Source organism: Pelecanus crispus, chromosome 7 (genome assembly GCF_030463565.1).
Source record: "Pelecanus crispus isolate bPelCri1 chromosome 7, bPelCri1.pri, whole genome shotgun sequence".
NCBI lineage: Eukaryota > Metazoa > Chordata > Aves > Pelecaniformes > Pelecanidae > Pelecanus > Pelecanus crispus.
In genome coordinates, this window is record NC_134649.1 from 39,648,572 (window position 1) to 39,672,620 (window position 24,049).

A 24,049-nucleotide genomic window follows, 5' to 3' on the forward strand; every position below is an offset into this window, starting at 1 on the left:
GTGTTTTGACACTAGCCCATTAAAAAGTAGTTGCTAAATAACATGGTGAAAGGATCGGTTAACTACTTCAATAGAAACATAGAAAAACCTAGTTTTTCTTCTCCAAATTTATTTAAAAGAACCATGACTGAAGTGGACAAGCATTGGAACACACTTTCTGTACAAATGCAGTATTTTTTCATGTTGGTCTCTGTCTTGGTATGTTTTCTGGCAGTGATAAAAGCAAGAATCCTATCAGCTCATGACAAAGGGACCCATGCCGAAGTTGTTGTGAAAGTGAAGAAGGTCCTGAAATCAGGCAAAGTAAAAATTGCTCGGAGCAACAGAAGCATTTACCCAGAATCCTGGACCAACAGGGGATGTACATGTCCCATTCTCAATCCCGGTAAGGACAAAATGCTTACCAGGTATTTTCTTTCCCTGTAAACAGTGGTGACAATTCATTGTGAACGTTAGCTATGGCTACTCAACACTCCATATCAGTCTTTCCAGGGCAGAGTCCTTTGATTCATCCACACCAAAGAGGGAGTCAATAGACAGCTGCAGTAAAAAGCATTTTCTTATCAGAGAACAACGTTTTACCAAAAACCCCAAACCACCCTGGAAATGCTTTACTTTCAGTAACTTTATTTGATCTTTCAGAATATTTGTGACTAGAAGAATGTTCTAGTGCATTCACTGGTTTGTTCCATCAAAGCCTAAAGCTGACAACTTGAAGCATATTGGAAACCAATCATGGGTGAGGAACATAAAACCAAATGAATTTAATTTCAAACCAATTAAGACAGGAAAATCTTTAATAATTAGAAAAATCATGTTTTAAGTAATCAAAGACCCTGTTTTTATAACCAGTTTAGGACAGGTCTCTAGGTTTGCTCCCTAATGACATTCTAACACAGTGATCCATGTTTCTTCACTTTTAATTACGGGAATTTCCCTGCAGCAGTGGAGTGGAGAAGTAGGGTAGTGGAAAGCAGCAACCTTCTCCCCAGCTCTGCTGCAGGCAGAAACATCACACTATAGTCCCAAAGCTCCACCCTAGTGCTGAGTAGTGTTATCAGTCGCTGAGCAGACACATTCCTCAATTCAACCTTCCCTATTGTTGCTTTTCCTGCAATACAACTTAGTGGGCCACAGAGAGAAATATGTTTACTTGAACAACAGCTGAAAATCTCTGAATGCTACAGATTTGAGCCTGGACTATTTTTTTCAAGTAGAATCATTTAGGTTGGAAAAGACCTTTAAGATCATAGAGTCCAACTGTAAACCTAACACTGCCAAGTCCACCACTAAACCATGTCCCTAAGTGCCTAAGTAGATGCTAGGTGTCTAATTCTCACAGATTTTGATTACACACAGCTTTCCTTCACATCACTGGAAGTTCCAAGTCTTTGAGACCATGTCCTGGGATCAAATCCCAATAAGACAAAGACTTTGAGTGTCATTAGGGTGACCGGTAGTGTATGCTGGGGATCACGTTTCATTATTCAACCTTACACTGCAGAAAATGGTGACTTGCCATCATTCTAAAAGCAGCACCTGATAGAAAAATTACCCCATTATTTTTCCTCTCAATAGATTAAAAACATATCCACTGAGTGAAAGGAATTCCTTGTGCTTCACTTAAAACATAAGGTTTAATCTAACCTTTAAGATAAGTTCTCAGCTGAAATTAGCAACATACAAGAGTGAGCTGTTTTGGAAAGGCTGTGTCAAATCAAGCTCTGTATGGATTTTTCCTGTTATGGTGAAATGAGCTGTACTGTCTCAGAAACAAATTTTGTTATCTGTATCAAGTGAAAGACTGCATCTGAATTTGCACTGAAATGTAATATGGACCTTGAGCTCTTTTTTGGGGGTAGTTCTTGAATTTGCACATAAAATTTTTGACTTGATGTAGTCCAAATGAATAAGGTGTTTTCCTTTACTTAAACTCCAGTGGCACAGTTGTGCATAATTAAGTATTTACCAGTGCTCCCTATGAAACTGTGGGAGCCCTGAATCAGACATGAATAAAACATATTGCTTAAAGATGATGAGAGTACCTCTGATCCCGTGCAGATATTTGAACATGGAAAATATCACAGGACATTTTTCTCCTTTGTACCTCTCTAGCTTTACTTCGCACCTCTTCAGAAACAGAGGGCTTAAGACATACAGCTCAGAAATGTAGATGTTAGAGATACAGGTGTTATGCCATTGCCTCTTCATATAAATTAAAGCTATGGACAGTGTCCCCATCGCTGCAGTTCTGCAGATTTCAACATATTGTTTGACTGAACCCCTACCCCAAGATCACAGTATGTCCTGACTCATGGTGGAAACCTTACTTTTTCCTCTCTTCTTGGGGATTTTACACCTTCCTTTCTATACAAGCATCAGCAGTTGCTTCCCAGCACACAACTTTGATGGAGGGCATTAGCATCAGGAGGGGACAAAGGCATAAGTAGCAGCCGGCAGAACCTCACGCATAGCTTGCCATGGGTGCACCTCTGTTTCTCTAAATTCTGATCAATGAGGGAATTTTACTTACTACAGTTAATACAACACAGAATGGTTATATATCTACTAAGGCTGTGGCATGATTATTAGTAGTACTTGTTTCTTGTCTCAGTGTGTAGTTACCTACTTTTTTGTTCACAGACCTCTTTTTTGAGGCTCTGCTACCTGTATCTTAAGGTTATAATCTAGGAAGCCTGGCTTACTATTTTCATATATAATACCAGCTTCCACAGCTGTTCAGATTGAATTCTGCTACTCATCATACCTACACAAGCCAGGAGTAATGCTACTGAAGCACATGGAGTTACAATGGCTTGAAACAAAGGTCAGACAGATCAGAGTCAAACCTGTTCATCTGCACATGGAGGTGTTGAATTTGTAAGTGGTAAGGCCACTGGAACTAAATCAATTCGTAGTTGTAAGTCCTGACCATAATCATATGGCAACATTGAACCTGTGGGCCCAGGAGTCAGCAGTGACAATACGCATGTGAAAGCATGTTTACACATAAGATGGCACATGCATAAACTGGATGAAGCTGGCTAAAGATGCTACATGCCAGATGCTTATGAAATAGAGAAATTCTGCATTTAGAAGAAAACAGACCTATTTATTGACTGAAGTTTTTCCTTTTTTTTTTTTTTTTTTTTTTAAATTAGGTACTGACTATCTTATAGCAGGCCAGGAGGACTCTAGGACCAGCAAACTCCTTGTGAACATGAACAGCCTCGTGAAACCCTGGAAAGCATATTTGGGAAAACAAGTATCAGATATTCTTCGAACTGGGTGCAAATAATTCCTGCTTCAGAAGTTACAGTGCTGAACTTTGCCTTTTAGTAACACTGCAGTGAAAGGTGTAGTTAGTTCATGCGTTCCCATTCAACATGCTCCTAGCTGAAGTGATGAAAGCAAACTTGCCATCCTTTCTCCTTTCACGTGCTTAGACAAGAAACTTGGGACATGACTACTTTTTTCAAAAAACCACACAGCCTTATACAAAATTAACTAGTGCATAGGTTACAAGTCAGTTCTTAATTTGAGCCTGATTCCATGCAGCCAGAGAACCATTTTACAAGGCAAAACTAAAGATACAGATTAGTGTTTCCATACTTCAGGTTATTAATATGTATAAGCTGCTTACATAACACATTCATTACTTGGGTGTAGTTTTCTTTATAAGTGACCACTAACAGGCAGCAATTTCTTTCAGCTTTACAAGTGGCATAATACTAGACAAGCATGTTAGGTAATACTTATTTAAAAGAGCTCAGACTGATTTAACATCAGGCTGCAATTATGCCAATATAATGGGTTGCTTTCTAGAAGGCAATATTATCCCACTGCCGAACAGAACAAACTAACATGCAACTTATCTTGGGACGAGGTCCTTTATAGATGCACATTGGTATCATCAATGCTTAGTGCTGAGGTCTGCTGCAGAAAGCACCTTGGCTCAAACTTGGTTCCAAATCCAACCCTTGCTATCTAAGGTCATTTTGCTCTTTGCTGTAGTACTTCAGTCTGTAATACCACAAAGGTTTCATAGCAATTACCACTAAAAAACCTTTTCCTAGGAATAAGCCAAAACATGTGAGGAACTAGTAGCTGCTCTAATGTTGAGACTAACACTACAACAGCTAGAAGGTAGAAGCAGGAGGAGGTAAATGGATTGGCTGGACTGTGTATTAAATGAGGTAGCTATAGTTACTGTGAGAGCAACCTGACTATTCAAACTGTGCTCAAGACCACTGGCATTTGATTGCACTTAGCACTTTCATTCTGCTTTATTTCTCTTGGTCACACTTCAGGTTAAGATACTGAAGCTAGGCTTCCTTCCCATTGTGCCCGAGGATTATTTTCCTCTCCACAGAAGTATAGGAGGGACAATATCTGCACTCTAGGTAAAAACAGTTCTGTTCTGCAAAAGCATTCTTTCTAAATCAACTTTACCCTACCCTATAGTAATTAAGAGGTAGCTACTTAAATCATTCCCTAACACAGTATTCTGAGGAAATTGTCATTAAGACATGTCCCCTGTTTAAGGACTCATGATCAAATGAAGCTCGTTTAAGCACATTCCCTCATCACGTATAATGAGTCAGTCTATTCTTTCAGGGGGTTACGAGAAAAAGCATACACACATGCTACTTTTGCATATTTCTATTCCACGTCTGTAATTTTTTTCATGCTCTCAGGAAAGAGGAGATATCTTCATTTAGTACTGTCTGACTGGCACTTGGAGTATCTAGAAAAACCTAATGCTAATGCAGAAGGATGGAAGTCCCAGTGTCCAACTCACACCATCAGTTTGTTCTCTTTATCACTGGGAACCTGAAAAACCAGCTTCCTTCATTCCAATTGTTGCTGTTTTCCTTTTAACTTCATATTGGTTGATCAGCAGAAAAATCCTCAACTCATTTGGAAATGTATGACAGGCAGATATTTACAAAATAGAAGCCCCACTTTTCTCCCGACAGTGCATAAACAGTGTTTCTTCCTCCCCCCTTTTCAGAAAGTCTCCCCTCCTCCATTGCCATTGCTTTTCCTCTTTCACTTCATTATTCATTTGTTGTTACCTAAAGTGGTATCCAACAACGTGGCATCTCCAACAAGCCATTTAATTAATGCAATAAAACACTTTTTAACCAAGGAATCTGGCTTAATTTGAAATGTCAGCTTACAGAAGTTAACAGCATAGCAACTGCTTTCTTTACTGTCTCCAGAAATCATCTCATAACAAAAAGATTGACTAGTTCTCTTTCAAATATCAATAAAGACATGTACATGAATTTACAGTCTGTTCTCAAAGGGCCTCTCAGAATAAATGAAAATCAAGTACAGGTTTAGAACTAAGCAAGGAGCATGCTTTTCAACACAGGCCATTTTACCTGCAAGGGATCTTATTTAATGATGATCATATTCCACTTTTTTTTATTTATAGTCAGTACCATATTAAAGCAAACTCCCATATTCCACCTTTTGTGCCAGATTGGTGATTTTGTGGGGAGGGTAAACATCTGCATAGTTCCCTTCTGAGGATGAAAGTTATTTTTTAACATGGTCATTTACAAGCATTTCTAGCTACGACTAGTAGAAGTAATATTTGGAACAAGAATATTGATACCCTGGTGTGTTCTCTTGGGGCCTACTACAATACAGTGATTAATGACTACCAAATGCAAACACCATTGTACGCAAATAAGAAAGTCATCAGTATATGACACATTTCAGATATCTCAAAAGTAGGCGATACATACATATACTTCAGAGCAAAGTGTAAAGTGAGTGGGGGAACCCAAAAATATTCAGCTAATTTCTTCTCCTAATTTCCCATTCTTTTCGAATCTCTAATTTACTTGCAGGTACCTGTATAGCTAAGTCTACTTCATTCCCTCCATTAGTTAGAAACATTGCACATTTTGTTCCAACTACTAGCTCTTGTTTAATGGTTTTGCTCTATAGAGTAGGAGGTATTCCATAAGCATGGAATTTAATTTGAAAATGAAAAACTAAAGCACATTAGGGTGAGTCAACACGGCAAGTTGACTTTTATTGGTATCACTACTTCTGCTAATCAGGTGTCTCCAAGTTCACAGAGAAGAAAAATAAAAGAATAAAGTTTCAACTCACACAGAGCTACCATGTGCAATCTTTGTTCTGCAGTGCTACAATCCAGATAGCCTGTCTGAAAGTAAGTACCTAAATAGAAATGAACTGCACAGATAAAGTTAGAACAGCTATTGATTAAAGAAGAGATGAGAAAGTTTAAGCTAATCACCATGAGACTTTGGAAAGGAAAAAAAAGTTATTTTCCTGTGTACTGGTACCTGAAATGAAGATGAGCATGAAACAGTGCAAGATGAGAACTGTCTTCCTAGTAGAAGCTGTTACATATTCCTCACAACAAGCAAACAAGGTCATACATAGTAAATTAAAAGAACTACCATAGAAGGTAGGGTATTCCTGTACCAAAAAAAGAATTGTTTTTTAGGCCTGTGTACAATATCACATACCTTGTGATCCTCTCTGTGACTGTGTGTCTTAGGTGGCACGGTAATATGAAGAATACTGACATGGAAAAAAGGATGCATTGCCCTGATACAGAGGTGGCAGGACAGCTTCTTTTAGTACATCTAAAATGGGACCTGTCTTTAAAATGGCCACATGGACAACGCTACAGCACCCAAACAGACAAGGTGTCTCACAAGCAGTAGCAACCACATACCAAACACTAGCAATGATGTATCACTTGGAGATCCTGCATAAGGATGAAATAAAAGCCTCTACCCACAATAAAAGAAGTCTGGAAAGCTGCGGAAAATTTATAATACGGCAGGTGATAGTTTGAAGCCGAAGCACATGTAACTTTTCACAGATAGCAGCTAACTCAGGATTGCTGGAGGTCAGAGTAGCTCTCTAACAGCTGTGCAGCACACGTATCCATGAATACATGATCATTCTGGCAACATGGACGCTTAAAGCATCAAAGTAGTTCATTAAATGACCATTGTGAGTGCTGAGCCTTAACTCCAATGTACTGACATATTGCTACTAATACTTCTCCAGCTTCTGCTCTTGGCAAGCAGCTAAGAAGGAAAACGTACCTACACACCACCTTTGTGCACTGCTCTTCTGAGAGTGGCTCACTGCTATAAAGAATAAGTTTTCTCTGTAGCATTTACCATGTCTCATAATTTTTCCATGCTGCTCAATGTAAGCTTTCTTTGAATTGATATAATTCACATGATGTGCTCCCTCAAGTCCCCCAGATCTGGAAAAGTTAGTGTGTTATTTGTTATGTGTCATAGCTTTTTTTTTTTTTTTTTACTTAAAACTTCAATTAAAAAATACTCGGACACTTCTATTGATGTGAGGTTTGGGATCTATTTTTAAAATTTTAAACCATGCAATCCTCAAACCACATGCGCAATAATTATTTTTAGTTTAGTAAACCACAAACATCCCAAACATCAGGTTCTTGCTTCAGTAGTGTTAGCACAGAGTCAGGCAAATGGAGAAAAGCATTTAGATAATAAGGCAACCATGATACACGTTATTTTTCTACTGAGCAACTTACCAAAACCAAGTATATTTGGTACAAGAACATGTGCAGATTAGAAAGACAAAATAGGTACAGTTAATTTATATAAATGGCATGTTAATTCAGTAACTGATCAAAACTCAATCCTGCAAAGTCTTCCATGTAGGTACTTGCAGGTGCTTAATTCCCATAAGAAATACACACATGAAGTTTTACTAGTTCGAGATCTAATGAGGTCTGAAAAATACTTATCGGGTCCTAAAATTGCTCCTTTACACAGAGTTGACTTGTGGGATGCAAGGCATGAAAATAGAAATCCATGCCAGGTAGGTGGAAGATGCCCTACCTATAAATGCTCAGGACCTAGCTGGATAGAAGTCTGCTCGTGTTGGTCTCCACACGTAAAATCAAGCCAGCGCATTACAGAGACTTACCCTTGCAACTCTGCAGTATAGCAGACTCTTCGGGGTCCTGTACAAGTCCTTACCTTACCTGCGTACTTGAGAAAACTGTACCTCTAAGACGCAGTCTTCGTTCTTCACACATTAATGACACAATAAATATCACCATCGTTCTTTTTGCAGCTTAGTGATGAGAAACATTATGATGTACCACTTGCAAAGGCATAGGTCTGAGTCTTAAAAGAGACTTTTGATCCAGGAGACTATCCCTGTATATTGGTACTAGATAGTAGCTTTATGTCAGGTGCAGTGCTTTATTGATAAGTAACATAGGCCAACATGGGACAATGTACAGTACAAGTTCTGCTAGCCCAGATTCTCAGGCCGTCGGCACTTCTGCATTTGAAAAATCATGAGTCTAGCTCTGAAAATATTAAACCCCAATTCATTTGTAACATGGCCTTTATGAGAAAAAACACAAGCACTGAGGATATTTCAATCATTAACTGTGCAGGTTAACACCCATTAGTAACATCTGTACACACTCCCAATATGAAAACATAATGGTTATCAACTGGACTAATTCCAAATCAGCAGCTTCACACATGACATGGGAAATGTTAACAAGTATGGCATCTAACTGTCAAATTCTGCCAACCTTTGCTTGTTCCATGCAGGGCCAAATTGGAATACAATCAGCTGGATCCAACCTAGTTCATTTGTGTAGGTTCTTTATGTTGCAGGGAGAAAGAAGAGATGGCCCCTTGGGCCAGGTAAGGGAACAGAGCCAATACATGCAAGGAGAAATGTGACTGACTGTAGGGGAAGAGGAAGCAATGCTAGTATTTGGGGGCATATGAGAAGGGGACAAAATAGAAAGCAAAAGGAACAGAGTGGAGGCAGCAACACTCTTATAACAGCAAGAAAAAGGTCAGAAACCGCAGACGTAGAAATCAAACATCCCTCTCCCACACACGGCACCCTAGGAAGGGAATGAGTGCATATGAAGGGATGCTTTCACCTTCTTAGGAGGCATAAGGAACTTGTCACATTCAGAAACAAACAAATCAACTGGACCTGTCATCAGATCTGGTACATCAAATCTGATGTCCACTTACCATTCACATCATTGTTGCGGCATCTAGGTTAACCTGCAACGTGCAATCACTACAAAACTTCCTCTGCTCTTTGTTTTGGCTATAACAGGGCCTTCATGAGCTGTCTGCTCACATATATATTAACACCAACTTGTAATAAGCTATTGTTAAAAAAAAAACCAAACCAAACAAAACCAAACCCCACAAACCACCAAAAACCCTAAAAAAAACCAAAAACCCAACATCAAAAACATTTCTCCTTGTTTTAGAGATTGCTTCTCCATTCAGGCTCTCGCTGCTGACTACAGTTTACGGTGAGAACATGGAATTCACTGGAGAACACACACAAAAAAGAAATAAAGGAAAAGTCCAAGGATTCTTGAGGAAAGTAAAGCTAGTAACAGACAGGAAAAAAAAAAAAAAAAAAATCACAGTCCTACATTAGGCAGCCATGGCCATATATTCCACTCCTGACACCACTGGGTAAAACTTGCCACCTCAAGTTTAACTTTCCTTCAATTACAAAAAGCTTTTTTTTGTATATCAAGCAGCAAACACAGCATTCTCCAAAAGCAGGACAAAATATTTAATAATTTAAATTAAACTAGAAAATGGCAAAAATTAAGCAACATTCCAAGTATTCCAGCGTGTTGTACAGGGCTACTTTCAGTGGCTCTGAATGCATGAAAAGGCTGCTCCAGCTTGAACCACTGGATGAAAGCACAGGGTACTCTAATCATAGATCTTTGTACTTCTAGCAGTGGTGGGGACAAAACCCATTGCAAGCTTTTACTAATGCTATTAACATGTTAATAGCAGCAGTCTGAACTGCTCAGGGTGTCTTTAGGAGAAAGAGTTATGTATTACATTTACTAGTATTTCAGTATTTTAGCAGTCTTTGACCTATTTCTTGGCCTTCATAATATCAAGATACATCAATATTTGAGAAAAAGATAAGCTGCTGCTTCTTCCATGCTCAGCTACAGATACATGTCTTGAACTAGAATTCTAGTCATCTTACCCTATACAGTCAGAACTAGCCTACAGTGAAGAACACTTAAAAAAATCCTCACATCTTACTGTTTCAGGCCTTGAGAAGCTCATGCTCTAGCTATGAATTCACCACCACATTATCTAGTTTGACATTTTAAGTAACTTCACACTGACCCATGGACCATATTAGGTACTATCTTGCATTAGTGGGAAAGAATTATAACATCAGTGTCATAATTGTTGCTGTACCCTCTCCATTATTCCTCTATTGGGTGGGTCTTCTCTCAAGTTCTCAGTATCACCAACAAAACATTAGTTCCAGAGGGGTTAAAAGCAGTTGAAAAACAACTGCAGACAGGTTGGTGCTGTTCAACAAAATGAAGTCATGTCCAATGAATAGAGCTGATTAAGAATAAATGACAAACTACTGGTAGCTTCTCTACACTGTTCCACACTAACACTGATAGAATTTTAATTAGAAGTAAAACAAGAGTCTAAGCAGCATATAACATCCTTTTTTATTTCCCTAGGAATAAGAAAGTAGGTTCTACCTATTTAAGTAACAACTTTCTTCAAAGAGATTCATTGACGTGTGATCAGATAAGTGCCTTAGATGAAAAGGAGACATCACTGTAAGGTTTAACAAGGACAGTCTCAATAAGAACTGCATAGGATATAGATCTTGTTTCCAACACAGCCCTGCCAGATCCCCAGATCTAATGATCCTTAGAATATACTGCAAGATAAACCCCTCCATCTAGACACTGTTGCATACATCATTCCTGTTGCAGGGAAGAAAGAAAAAAAAGATAATTTTTGCAAGTTCATCTCTCTAGGAAAGGTACTGAACACAAGTTAAAGTTAGATCATTGAAATACAGGTAGACTGTACTGCAGAGAAAAGCAGAAAAAATTAATGAGTAACTTTTAAACACATCCTGAAAATGCAATTTTATCTAGTTTTAACCACTTTTCAGTAGTTAACTATATTTTAGAATATATTTTATGTTAAAACATTCACCTGTACGAGACAAGATTTATAGGCAATCTTTATCCTCATCAGATGTGACGCATGCTCCACTGATTGAAGTTTAAGTTGACTGCAGGAACAACCCCATCCTAGCAAGCAAGTTATCACAAGTTACATATGAATTTGTGGCCTGCATCATCCAGGGGTTCCAGCCAGTTGATAACAGTCCTACCCAGCCTTCAAAACTATGGCTTGTTGCACCACTGCATTAACTCCAGAATTACAAGGGTGTGCAACAACTGAAGAAGAATGATTAGAACCGGAAAACTGAAGTATTACATAGTAATATAGTACAAGGCAGTATGATGATAAATGTCTGTAGGACAAATACAATTAAAACCACCTCTTTTTATTCTAAAAACTAAATGGATAAAATCCAACTGGGATTATATCTGCACATAACTGTTCAGGCTAAGTAATTTGTATTAAAAATATATTCTACTACATCTAGAAGTGCTTCATGTTTTGTTAACAGTTCCTTTTAGCTAAACTCTAATAAACATTTAATCACACTCAGCACATCAGTTCTTACAGGACAGTGATGAACTAAAAGCCACAAAATTAAAAGCAATTATTTCATAACAAAAGCTTTGCTTCTCCCCACCAATGACTACTTTTGACTTTACATACAAAATTACCTGATACACCATGCATAAAATAATTACAAAATGACTCCACACAAGCAATTTTTCAAAAACATTTGAATCTACTACTCCCCCAAGAATCAGTAGCTCACTGATGACAGATAGAGAATCAAGACATTACCTATGCAGAAAATAAGAAATACATTAGAACAAAACAACAATATGCAGCTCTAAGTTTTGTGTCCAGACAATAAAAATGCAACTTATTATCTAATATATGCTCATTTCACAAGCTTGCCACGTATTGCCAGGGATCAGTTCAGCATCTTTATTACATACTAAAATAACCACTGATTGATTTTAGATTGAAAATGGAGCATGCAACTATAAGGGGAAAATCATGTAAACAAAGCAATGCTGGGAAACATAATAGAAACAAGGAGTTACATTATCTATACATAGACAACTGCATTAGTTTACATAGCAAAAAAAGAAATTCCAGACAATTTATTTTTTCCCCATTCATCTAGAGTTACAAACAAGTCTACTACTAGAGATGGAAAAGAAATCTCCATGCAAATTCTGTAATACTTTCAAGGGATATATAATGGTCAAGAAAGACAACTTGACCCTAAAATTGCATCATCAAAATCAGTTGCAGAGTCCACACTGAACAGCTTCTTTTTCTTTACTTTCATGGATCCAAGGAAGTGGCAGTATGTATTTACCATTAATCTACCTTCTAATTCCTAATATTTCACTGAAGTGCAAGCTATACTACATGGTTATCACAAACTTAAAATCCAGAAGGAAGTCTGACTGCATTTTACTTTTCTTAATGCAGCAAAATACAAATTCCATGGCAGGAAACATACTCCAAGAATTAAACTAGAAAACAGAAAGGGCTGGATTCTGTGTCTCAACATATAGCCCTAATTCCTTGTCAAGCAAATCTTTATCACTATTTTAAGGTTTAGCAGGGGGAGGAAAAAAAAAAAAATCAGTCAAAAGCAGAACAGGCTAGCACTCACAGCAGGAGCAGAATCTGGGGGGAAGCGTAGGTGAGGAGAATGAGAGAGACTTTTTTTTTAGTCCAAGTTACATTTCCACTTTTAAGGGATTATCCAGAATGCAAATGCAGTGAAGTGATGACAGTTATGCTAGCTTCTAGTCTGACAAGGATAGGATGACAAGAAAGTGATAGTTTCCACAAAGACCTCTTTAAGATCTTCCTTTCTCAAAACACCTCAAACATGTTACATAGCATTTTTCAGTTTCTGATGTAAGGTCCTTACACATATTCCATATTTGTACTGGATCTAGCACAACAGGTTACCAAGTCACAGCAGAGTCAGCAAGAAGCAACTCCATCCTAAACACACCTTCAAACACGTTAGATTATACGCTGCAAGTTCCCCTCTGTCAGTATTAGGTTCAGGTCCTTAGCTACTGTAGGACCAGGATTCTCGCATTTTATGTTTTGTACACAGATGCTATAGATACTTTTATAGAGGATAAATCCAAAACCTGTAGAGCATTGAGGCAATGTGGGAAAGAAACACACAGCAGAAAAAAATAGGAGGCAAACTGTTCTTAGAACAGAGCACCCCTTCACAAACGGCTCTTGCTTCTTCACAAATAACGCATTGGATTTCCATTTGAACAACCAAAAGCTTGGATACATGTGATTTTTTTTTTTTTTTTAATTTGGTGCCCAGTGTTTATCTGATTGCCTAAGACTTCATTTTCATGGTCCAACTGCCTAAGTGCCAAGGTTTATCACTGCTGCTTTTGTGCCCATTTACTTACTCAGGTTAACTCGGCATTTGTCTTCCTACACCTGAAAGAGTCACACTGAGAAGCTCTGTCACACGTTGTTTCTTTTAAAAGCAAAGAGATGCTCAGAGTACCTGCTATCCAAGCCCTCAGAACTGAGTAGCGTCAGCCACTTAATTGCCTACAATTTTTTGTGAGGATCCTACAGCTGTACTGAAATATAAACAGCTCAAACACACTGTAAAATTTAACAGAATTTCCCCTCAAACACTCAGAAGCATCATCACTAACACTGCAATAACTTATGCAAACAACAGGATACCAAAACATGGAAGCAACATTGCTGTGCACTCAAGACTGCTGCCCACAGAGACAGGCAAGTGTTTAAACATTACTAGACTTACTGGGCTGCATTACAGGCACTACAACTTTTCATGCTTTGGTTAAGTTAACCAACACATAAGGAAAGAAGAAAAAAAAAAAACCCACAAGCCTGCAAGACACAGTTACTGAAGCCACAGGTACAATTTGTTTTGTAATATAATTCTCACAGCCTATGTTCTGTTAGGAAAGAAAACCAACGTAGCATTCCCTTATGCACAGGTATTAAATTATAGTGAATTACTATTAAGTTATTTGCAACTCTAAAGTAAATTTCAAATATTTTAATAGCTGTTCAGGGCTTCAGTAGTGCTGGTTCACGATCCACAGTCTACTATAGCTACTGAAAATACTTTACATTTTTTACGCCTTCCTGCCTGGGGCTGGGGAAAAAAGAATTGGACAAGAATAAAAATCTGACAAGCTGAAGCAACTGATCTTCACAACCCACAAATTGATTCAAAGACTGCTTACAACACAGAAGAGTATCTCAAATCCAAGCAGTATTAACAATAAACACCACACAGAAACAGGAGCTTTCAATGAAAGTAAAAAGTATTTGCTTTTTAATATGCACTTAAGTCACAGTATCTGTTTTGAGATCATTACACCAGGTAACATTTTCATTGTATTCTCAAAGTATTTTACAAGAGCCTGTCTAAACACAGAAGGAGCAGGTACTAACTAAAGGAACCCAAAACCTGTGGTTTCAGAGCAAAAATAAAGCCAGTGACCAACATTCTTTCCATTCACCTTTATCAGTGGTTGTACAAAACACCCTTTTTAAAAATGCAAAAGCCATCACAATAAGTGAAGTGAAATCAGAGGAGATACACATTTCTTTCTGGCAGTCCTTACCTGATGCTAGTAGTAAAATGCAACCATAATCTAAAAAGACCATTTGAAATTATTTTACAAATTCTAGATTTAAGCCATTTTCAATGTCCTGTATCACTCTGGCAAAAAAATCTTTACGGAAAAACAATCATTTGATGCAATTTCTATTAATAGAACAGAATACATTAAAAAAGATCAGCTATTGATCAGAACATACTTAAATGAAGACAGACGTGGTGTGCTAGTGGAATTTGAGTTGAAAGCTATATATATTTAAAGACATTATTCAAGCCAAAACTCAAGGAGAACTTGAAGGTAGAAAACAGCTGTTAAAGTATTAGTTGTGTCTGACAGCAGGTCACACAATACATACATATACTCGTTCTTTTTGCTGTATTTGCAAGGCTGTAGCAGTGAGATTTCTTCTTCGGCAATAAATTATTTACTATGATACAGTGTATAGAACAATGGTGAAACATTTCTTGACAACTCAAGACAGACATACTGCAAAAGTCCATGTCTCTGAAAATGAGAAATGGAGACAACAGCCTCCTTGCATCTTCATTAGCTAGATCCCTTCTCCTCTTTGGCAGCAGAAGCCTCCAAATCTTTGCTTGACTTCTCTTTTTCTTCATTTTCATCCTCTTGAGGGTAAAGATCTGGGTATTTTTGCATGCATTCCTGCATGGCACGGAATTGGTCCACACAGTCTGATCCCTTTATTTCTTCTGTGCTATAGTGGAAACAAGAAAAGGCTGACTTGAACTGTTCCCCACAGGGACCACTAGCCATTCCACCCAGACATGGGCAATTCCAATTGATATCTCCATTGGGCAATATCAATCCTAAACAAACAAGAAAGAAGAAAAGTTAAGCGCTCCTTCCAAAAACTGATTTTATTCAGTGAAAGCTGCTAGGCTGCAGGTGTCAGCTGAAGTACTAACAATGCCATATGAGTTCTGTAGCTTCAAGGATGCTAAACATCTTTCACCTACTGTGAATCCAATCCACTTGCCACTCTCTGTCAGGGGAACAAGCAAGCCTTAAAATCATGTCATACAAGTCATAAGAATTTAATTCCAGTATTAAGGCTAGAATTCTTTTAAATCAAGTTGGATAGATGCATTTTTCTTCTTGTTTTAAATGAACACTTGAATACTAACCCACAGCTTTCCCCCTTAAAATTTGAACTGGAAAACCAGAATTACAAAAATGAAAGTCAGTTTATTTGTGATGAAAACTTCAGTGATGGAATAGCAAGGTGAAGATTTAAATGGACATATGTTCTTTGACACATCAACTGATTTGCACAATGGAGTTCTGTGGCTTGCTGCTTGAACTTATTTCCCCTGGAAGTTTTAGAAAACCTTTTAAACAGTCAGCTATAGAAATGTAATATAATGGACTTGGTCGTGTGGGCTTCTAGAGTCTCTAATATATTGCTCTAAAGCAATGCATCTCCATTCCCTTTCTCTGCATTGTATGAACATACATGTAGTTATGTTCATCTACAAAGAACAAGAGAAATACTGTGCTGTGATCCAAGCTGGTTTCTTCTCCACTTTAAGTTGGCTCTCCTCCTCTCTAGTAGACTTCCCTAACTTCATCTCCAGGTTCAGTTTCTACAGAAGCTAACAACATGTGCAAACCTGAAGTTTAAGTACCTTCCCTTTAGAAGCAGGTATGAAAATACCATTGTCAGAGACTAAAGCTGCATTAAATCTGATCCGAACATGAAATTATTTTTAGGGCCTGATGTAATTTGATATTACCTAAAATATTCCCACAGAATTCAATAAGCCTACTTATTGTCTTTGTCCTGTGGGACCATGAAGTTCCAGAGGTTCGTTTCACTCCCACTAGCAACTCCTTGGACACCAGGCCACAATATCACGAATCTTATGTACTGGTACAGCAAAAGCAGCTCAATCATATTGAGCTATATTAAGAGGAATGAAAAGAAAATTTTACTCCAATTTGCATTTCATCAATGATGTGCTCTAACTCAGTGCAGTTCAGCAGAAAATTATACTGTCAGTCAAATCTCAGTGTTGATCAGTCTCCTTGTCATTATAGAAAGTAACAGTCTCCTTAGCATGATTTAGTCAACTACAGTAATACTGTCCTTTTTCATTGATCATGCTTTATTCAGCAAGATAGTTTTGCAAAATATCCGTAATAATCACTGTACTGAGAAGATATGCCTACCACAGTGCATCGTGGTATCTCTAGCTGCCTGGAGGAAAAGCAGAACTTCTGAGACAAGGAAATGGATGGCTGGTGCCAGATTCCTTATTGCCAAGGATGACATAAAGCAGAAAGATGTTGATCATACAGTGTAGAAGAAATACGGCTTGCTTTGTAAACTAGATTTTGAAGTCCTATATTCCTCCTCACTAACATCAACCAGTCATTTTAAACAGTCATTTTTCTAATACTTCAAAAAGAAAAAAATACATGAAGAGTTTTGAAATGTTCCTGAAGACACCACAGCAATAAAATTACTTGTAAAATAATTCTCTTAAATAAATTGTTCTTTTTAGAGCCAGAGCTGCTTTGTAAGCATGCAGATTTTAACCACAATGTAAGAGTTATCCCATAAACAATACATTCTGGCATATCACATGAGCATTGATTTGCACCTATTTGATCACTGAAATAGCATCAGGTTTGGATGTTATACACACAGAAATCATGCTTTAAAAAAACAAAACAAAAATACAGATGAATAAGGCAAGCATTTCCTCACTGATAATTACAGCAGAATGCACACTTCAATAAATATCAGCTAGCTTAGAACACAATAAAAATGTAAAATACTTCATCCATCACTCTCGCTGAATCACAAGTCTGCAATAGACAGGATTACTATTTTTAATTAAACTGAATTAAAACTTCTTTCAAATGCAGCCTGAACCTCACTGATCCAGTGGGTCCACTTGAGCCTGCACTTGGGGAAGAGAAAACAACCCTGTTCACATCATAGCAGATCAGGACTTGCGTTAGCAATTAACTGCTGACATCACACAACCTAATCTCTCTTAGCTCATGGGATCTGTTAATATCATGGATGAAGGCAGGCCCATCTGCATTTGTCAACACTTGTCTTTGTACTTGCTGTAATGAAGTCCCACTGAATTCTTAATTTTTTTCTATCAGCCACAGCTGTTAAAAGGCACATACAGGGAACTTTGAGATACACTGCAAAATGAAATGCTAACTTGAACCTACCCTGGTTTGTCTGCCTTCCCATTTCACATGGCTTCATTTCTTTCAATGTTTTTGGCTTAAAGTGAGCCATTAACATTTTGCCTACCAAAAGCTCATAATTGATAGAAAAAAAGAAAACCTCATAACTGATAGAAATAAAAAAAGAATACTTTATTTTCTCTTTTTTTTTTTTTACTTTATTTTCTCCCAAGGGAAACAGCACAAGTTTTCCTGACTGATCTACTGACTACAGTAGACTGCTCAAAGACTAATGTCTGTTAATGCCTGAAGCAAAATAAGAACTACCCAAAAATACCGAACTACATGTTTATCTTAAGTTTGAAAAAGGCCCCTACAAAAAAACAAAGGCTCAAATAAAAGTTTCAGCTGTATTAGAAAACAATACAGATTATGGTATATCCATATAATAAATCTATTCTTTCCCAAATATGACTGTTCTGTGTATAGCGCAGCAGAAAAGATGAAAAGAGTCATTATAGTTAATTATGCCACAGAAGTTGAACACTGGAAACCAAGCCTTCTATTCAAAGTAGAAACTAAATTAGAAAAGCCTGCATGTTACTTTATGTACAGCAAAGCCCTTTCCAATTTTCTTTTAAATAAAGACCACACGAGCTAAAGCTTCTGCACTTCAACACATTCCAAAACATTCTGCCCATATGTCTTTCCTGCCCACAAATTTCACTCCCATTAGATGCAGCTACATTCTGTGACATGTCAATTGTTTCTCTGTTTTTATCTGATGCATTGTAGCCCAAGATCATTCAAGTTTCAGAGAACCCTTAAAACACAGCAGTAACTTGCCACATGCTCAGGGGAAAAAAAAAAAAACAAACCCCCAAAAAAGCCAACCCAAACTTATTAACAGTACTTAAACAGAGTTTACAGAGTTTCTTACTTTGTGTCACACAGACACACATTTTCACTTTAAGGTGTCCCTGACAGAACTAGCTTCTGGCTTTCTCCATTTTGTTCCCTGCCCTATAGTTTAGGAAGCAAGTGATCTAACATGCTGTAAATACAGGATTGCCAGGGAAAAAACGCCACCACCTCTCCTCCTCACCATGGCCTTTCCTTACGCAGCAACATACAGGTAAGAGGAATCAATGAATATGGCATTTAAACAAGGAGGAAGTGGCTGTTTTAATTTTGGCTAGTTTACTATCAAATACATGGCACAAGACTATATACTTGTGGTATGCATACAACCAGAAAAAGAGTAGTTTGTGGCAGAGGGGTGTGGCGTGAGACAGAAGCAAGAGAATCCCCTCTTTAGAGGTACCAAGAGAATTGTTTTCTATGTTCACATTCCAAGCCTTTGTAGTATGTCTCTCTATTATGCCAGATCTGAGATGGGCACCCTTCCCTTTCATCTTAAAAGCTGGTGTCAAAAATAGATGCTTAGTTATAGGACCAATATGCTGTTGCTAGACAGACACCTTTTACTAACAGAATATTTAATTATCACCAAAGACCATGAATGATTATAAGGGGGAAGATAGATGAACTTTAACCAACCACATATAACATCAATACCGACTGCATACATGAATTTACTTAGCTAAACAGCAAACCACTTAGTTTAGCTGTACACCACACGAGGTGACTTAACAGTTCAGCAAATGATAAAGTCTCCAAGGGTTTGTATGTTCTCCAGATGTGATATCTAGAAAAAGTATCTTTCTTTGCTTTATTTTGCAAGCAGTCTCCAGTTTTTCAGAGGAAACAAAGCCACAGGCCACAGAAAAGGAATTCCACCATCTGATCATTGGAGGCTGTTAACTCTTCACTTAACAGACCAATAATGGATTTTAAACGTGCCTGAGAGAGGAGTTAAAAACTCTGATTTTGTTTCACTGCCACACAGCATACTGACAGGAGCAAACACTCGTAAAAATGAGCTCTCCTCAGACACTGTTTTCCACCTAAGGATGAACTACTTTACATGAATCATTTGTAGGTTCCATCCTGGTCAAGGCAGTAACAGATACAAGTGCCACATAAATTTTATTGCCTGTACTCTATTTGAAATCTTTAGGGGCTGAAGCACCAGTCCCATGGTGAAGATGACAAATCTCAAAGCACAGATTGTTTCCACCAAATAGGCAGTTTGGGTATTGGGTCGTAGCCAGTGAAACAACCTATCTGAAAATACGAGGTAGAACAATTCCTGACGGATACTAAATTGCGGTTTTTAAACAGCTTTCTGAAATTCTCTCATTGCTCTCATTTGGGTCCTTATAAAACTGAACAGACTCACCACTGCTGACAAGCAAAACTTTTAGATATATCTACTGACAACATACAGTTGTAATGAGGCCAAGATAGGCAGCTAAATACAAAATCATTTAGACACAAATCTATGTATGAAAAAAATTATTTTAATGACATAGGAAGATATGGTTCAAATTAAACTACATACCTTATCAGCTAACAAAGTGACCCTGTGCTCCAGCTGCTAAACTGTGCTTAAATACTGCCCTCTAAAGGTCACAGAGCCACTTGCATAACTTCTACTTTCTAACAAAATTTCAAAAAGGGTGAAGCATTTACTTCAATCTCAGCTGAGTTGAAAGCAATGAGATCACTTCACATAAAGTGAAGAGGCTAAAAGACCTGTAGTCATAAAGGCAATCAGAAGAAAAGTTAACCCAAATTCACAGATGTTCATGACAATGTATTAACCTAGAACAAAATTTATTTTATCTTCATGATAGCAATATTATTTCATTTTTTCATTAGAAAAAACCTAAAATATTCTCTGTGCAATCAGAATATTACAAGTCTTGATCTCAGAAATATTCTGCTGTCTTAAATCTCCATTTGCAGGCTAGACCTACTTCATACAAGAACTGTAATCTTCACTGAAAACTTTAACTTACATCTTTTCGAGGCAAGATGGTTACAGTTGAAAACAGTAATTTGAACTTACCTGTCATCTGTCACTGAAAGATATTACTACTAGTTATTGATTATATTGCTACTAGTATAGTACAGGATGAGTCAGATAAAATTTATATTAAATCGGATATACAGAGATCACCAAATTAGGCAATTTCAGCTGCACAGAGGCAGGTGAGCAACTTACATCAATGACAGTGGTATGTAACTCACTTCAGCTTCTCTGAAAATTGCACTTTTAAAACAGTGAAAAAACAACCATAATTTTCAGTGGTTAAGCTCTAACTTCATTAAGAAAAGAAAAGGAATGAAAAGTTTTTTCTGGGTATCTCTGGCTACTAGCCAAAACTATAAGCCACCAACTGATGTATTTGAACAGGCCACTTTGAAAGATCATTAAAAATGTAGGGAAAAAACCCACTGTAAGGAAAGCATGCCATTTGTGATGTCCTAATTTGGAAGTTAAAACTTCTAAGAGTTTAGGTGTTTATCTACTGAATAATCAGCTGCCCTCAATCTTTAAAAATGAATGACTAATTTGTTCCTACTTCATACAAGGTTTGTTTTTTGTTATTCTTGTTTTTTTAAGATTGTGAGAATATAAGTGATGTATTACTCTTTACTTCTGTTGTTCTGCTTACTACTGACCTTGTTCTTCATAGGGGTCATCTGGGTCATCTGCAACCAGCTCAGCACTGCTTGGTGTCTCATGGTCCTCCTTGGTCGCAAATATAATTCTGTCTTTTCCTACCGTATAGGAGACAACAAGCAAAAGTTCAGAGAAAACTGAGACAGGAGGAGTCATTTACAAAGCGGCTGAACACCACAAGGTAATGAGATATTCCATATGATGCATAAATGTTAATAGCAAATGAATTCTGCTGTGCTTATCAATCACCTTCAATGAGAAAAGTTGTTGGTTCAGAGGAACACATACACAACTGAAATTCTATTCATCTGAAGTTCCAATTTTCACAGCAACATACTGTAATGGCTGCAGATCACAGTACAGTTCATTGAACTGTGAAGTTAAAAAGCTGTTTCAAAACAAGCTCAAACTACTCCGTTACTAGGACTAACCCAGATGAAGGGGTTAGAGAAAAAAAGGAAGATCAAAAGAAAAACTACACTAAATTACCAGAAAGTGTTCAATAGGATACTTGTTAGTAACAATACTCTCCATTAAAGACTGGTGTAATATTTTACACTAATGATCTGAATTAAATACTGAAAAGCACTTTAACACTGTAGAACCAAATACATTGAAAGGTGCTGTGAACATTACCAAGGACAGAAAAACACCAGTGTATTTCCTGCTCTTGTGCCACTCTTGATTTAACAAAGAAGTTCTGTAGCAGAGTGGGGGAAGGCTTGGCTGGAAACCTGAGTAGAGTTTTCCAACAGCTCCGTAAAACTATAAAAAAACCACTGAGGCAGACACAAGCAGAAAAGAACAGCTAGCTGAAACTCCTCTGAACCCATAACTAAGTGTTCACTGAGTGGAAAAACAATGTTAACTTCCCCAAGAACTGCCTTTCATTCTCCAAATTCATAAAGGCCACTACAGTGACTCAGCATATTAGAAATTAGTAACTTCTTGCCCCTCAGCGTGACCTCAACTAGCAGGGGTTCAGCAACTCCCTTTACTTTGCTCAGTAACCAATATGCCTTTAAACATGCCTGAGAAACAGATAAAACTAAACCCTTTTTAAATGGGGAACAGTTTTCTGTCAACTCTGCGTTGTACTCCAACAAACTTTACAATGTAGAACATCCAGTCGTTTCTTATATAAAAGGAACTAGAAGCATACGAACCCTAACCCCGCCACCGTAATTTTGTGGGATGCCATAAGACAACTTACAGATCTTGCAAAGATCTAAGATGTTGTTAAAATAAATACATTAAAAACTTAAAGCAAGGACATCTATAGGTTATGACTACCTCACCACAGTTTATAGTCAGCATTCAGTGTGCCGAAGTTTATCATTTCAAAATGGCATTCAGAATTACAGAATGGCTTTTTTTTTTTTTTCCAGTTGGAAACTTTACATTTAGTCACCACACATTACTTCAAGGCAGAGGGTGGAATATACAGGTATGAATTAGGCAAGCCTCATAAATATCACAACCCATACAACATAATACCTTCCACGGACACAGAAACATGAAGCTCCCGCTCTACCCACCCTGTCGGTCTACAGTGTTTCAAAAAAAGCTTGTTTCAAAACAAGCTCAAACTACTCCGTTACTAGGACTAACCCAGATGAAGGGGTTAGAGAAAAAAAGGAAGATCAAAAGAAAAACTACACTAAATTACCAGAAAGTGTTCAATAGGATACTTGTTAGTAACAATACTCTCCATTAAAGACTGGTGTAATATTTTACACTAATGATCTGAATTTAAAAAAAAAAAAAAACAAACCTCACAAAACAAACCACCCCCTCTGGGCACTTAAGCTAAGCTGGCAGAGATGCAGCCCCCGCGGGAGGTCACCGTCCGGCGCCGCAGCCGGCAGCGTGCCCGCACGCCTCAGCCACCCCACGGCGGAGCCCCGGGGCGCCCGCACGCCCCGCTCCGGCCGTCCCGCGGGCAGGCGCGGCAGCCCGCCGCAGGGCGCCGCTTCCCCACCTCGCCCACAGCCGCCGGGACGCGCGGCCCGCGCACCGCCTCGCCCCGGGGCCCCGCCGCCGCCGCCGCCGCCCCCGCAGCCGGGCGCGGCCCCCGCAGCGCAGGCCAGCCCGGAGGGCGGCGAGGCCCGCCGCGCCCTCTCCCGCCTCACGGCCAACCGCCGCGCCGCGCCTTCCCGCCTCCCGTGAGGCGAAAGGTGGGAGGAGGGGGGCGAGGCAGCCCTCCCCCCGCCGCCACACGCGGCTCGCGGGCGGCTTCCGCGCCTCTTCCCCCCTCGGGCCGCGCCTTCCTTCCACGGGCTGAGGCGAGCGAGCAGCCGCCCCGCATCGCCCCCCACCCCCCGGCCAGCCCGCTCGGCCTGTCCCACCGGCGTGACATTGGGAGGGCACCCGGGCGCACCTTCTTGCCTGCAGTAGGACATGGCGGAACCCTCCGGTGCCTTCCGCCGCAGCGCGCACGCAGACTGACCCCGCCGCCGCCGCCGCCGCTCCCTCCGCTCCTCCGCCGCCGCGGCAACGGGCAGCGGCGCGCTGCTCCACGCTCTGACCTCCCGCCTCCGGAAGCGCCTTCCCTGCCCGCCGGCGGCCGCTGACGCACCTCCTGCCGGCCGCGGCCCCAGAGCCGGCGCGGAGCGGGGAGCAGCCGG

The 24,049-nt window shown here is 39.0% G+C and overlaps 2 protein-coding genes across 2 annotated transcripts in view; one reads left to right on the forward strand and one right to left on the reverse strand.

Moving 5' to 3' along the window:
* LOC104035030 (netrin-4) overlaps positions 1-3,298 on the forward strand; it is a 51,085-nt gene extending 47,787 nt beyond the window's left edge. The window contains exons 9-10 of the mRNA XM_009488186.1: positions 215-385; positions 3,162-3,298. Of these exons, the coding sequence (XP_009486461.1) occupies positions 215-385; positions 3,162-3,298 (308 nt within the window). The remainder of the gene's footprint in view (positions 1-214; positions 386-3,161) is intronic.
* An 11,049-nt stretch (positions 3,299-14,347) lies between these two features.
* Positions 14,348-23,871, reverse strand: CHCHD4 (coiled-coil-helix-coiled-coil-helix domain containing 4). The gene is made up of 3 exons (XM_075714345.1): positions 23,803-23,871; positions 21,422-21,520; positions 14,348-15,486 (listed from the first exon to the last, which is right to left on the reverse strand). Exons 1-3 carry the CDS (start codon positions 23,822-23,824, stop codon positions 15,206-15,208), a joined length of 402 nt encoding a protein of 133 aa, XP_075570460.1. The 5' UTR covers positions 23,825-23,871; the 3' UTR covers positions 14,348-15,205.
* Between the last annotated feature and the right edge of the window lie 178 nt (positions 23,872-24,049).

Bases quoted from the DNA above. Each gene is read 5' to 3' on its own strand.
- CHCHD4 (XM_075714345.1), bottom strand. From the start codon at position 23,824: ATGTCCTACTGCAGGCAAGAAG. The intron at 21,521-23,802 runs GTGCGCCCGGGT...CCTATACGGTAG, and splicing joins GTCCTACTGCAGGCAAGAAG to GAAAAGACAGAATTATATTT. The intron at 15,487-21,421 runs GTCAGTAGTAAG...TTGTTTGTTTAG, and splicing joins TGACCCCTATGAAGAACAAG to GATTGATATTGCCCAATGGA.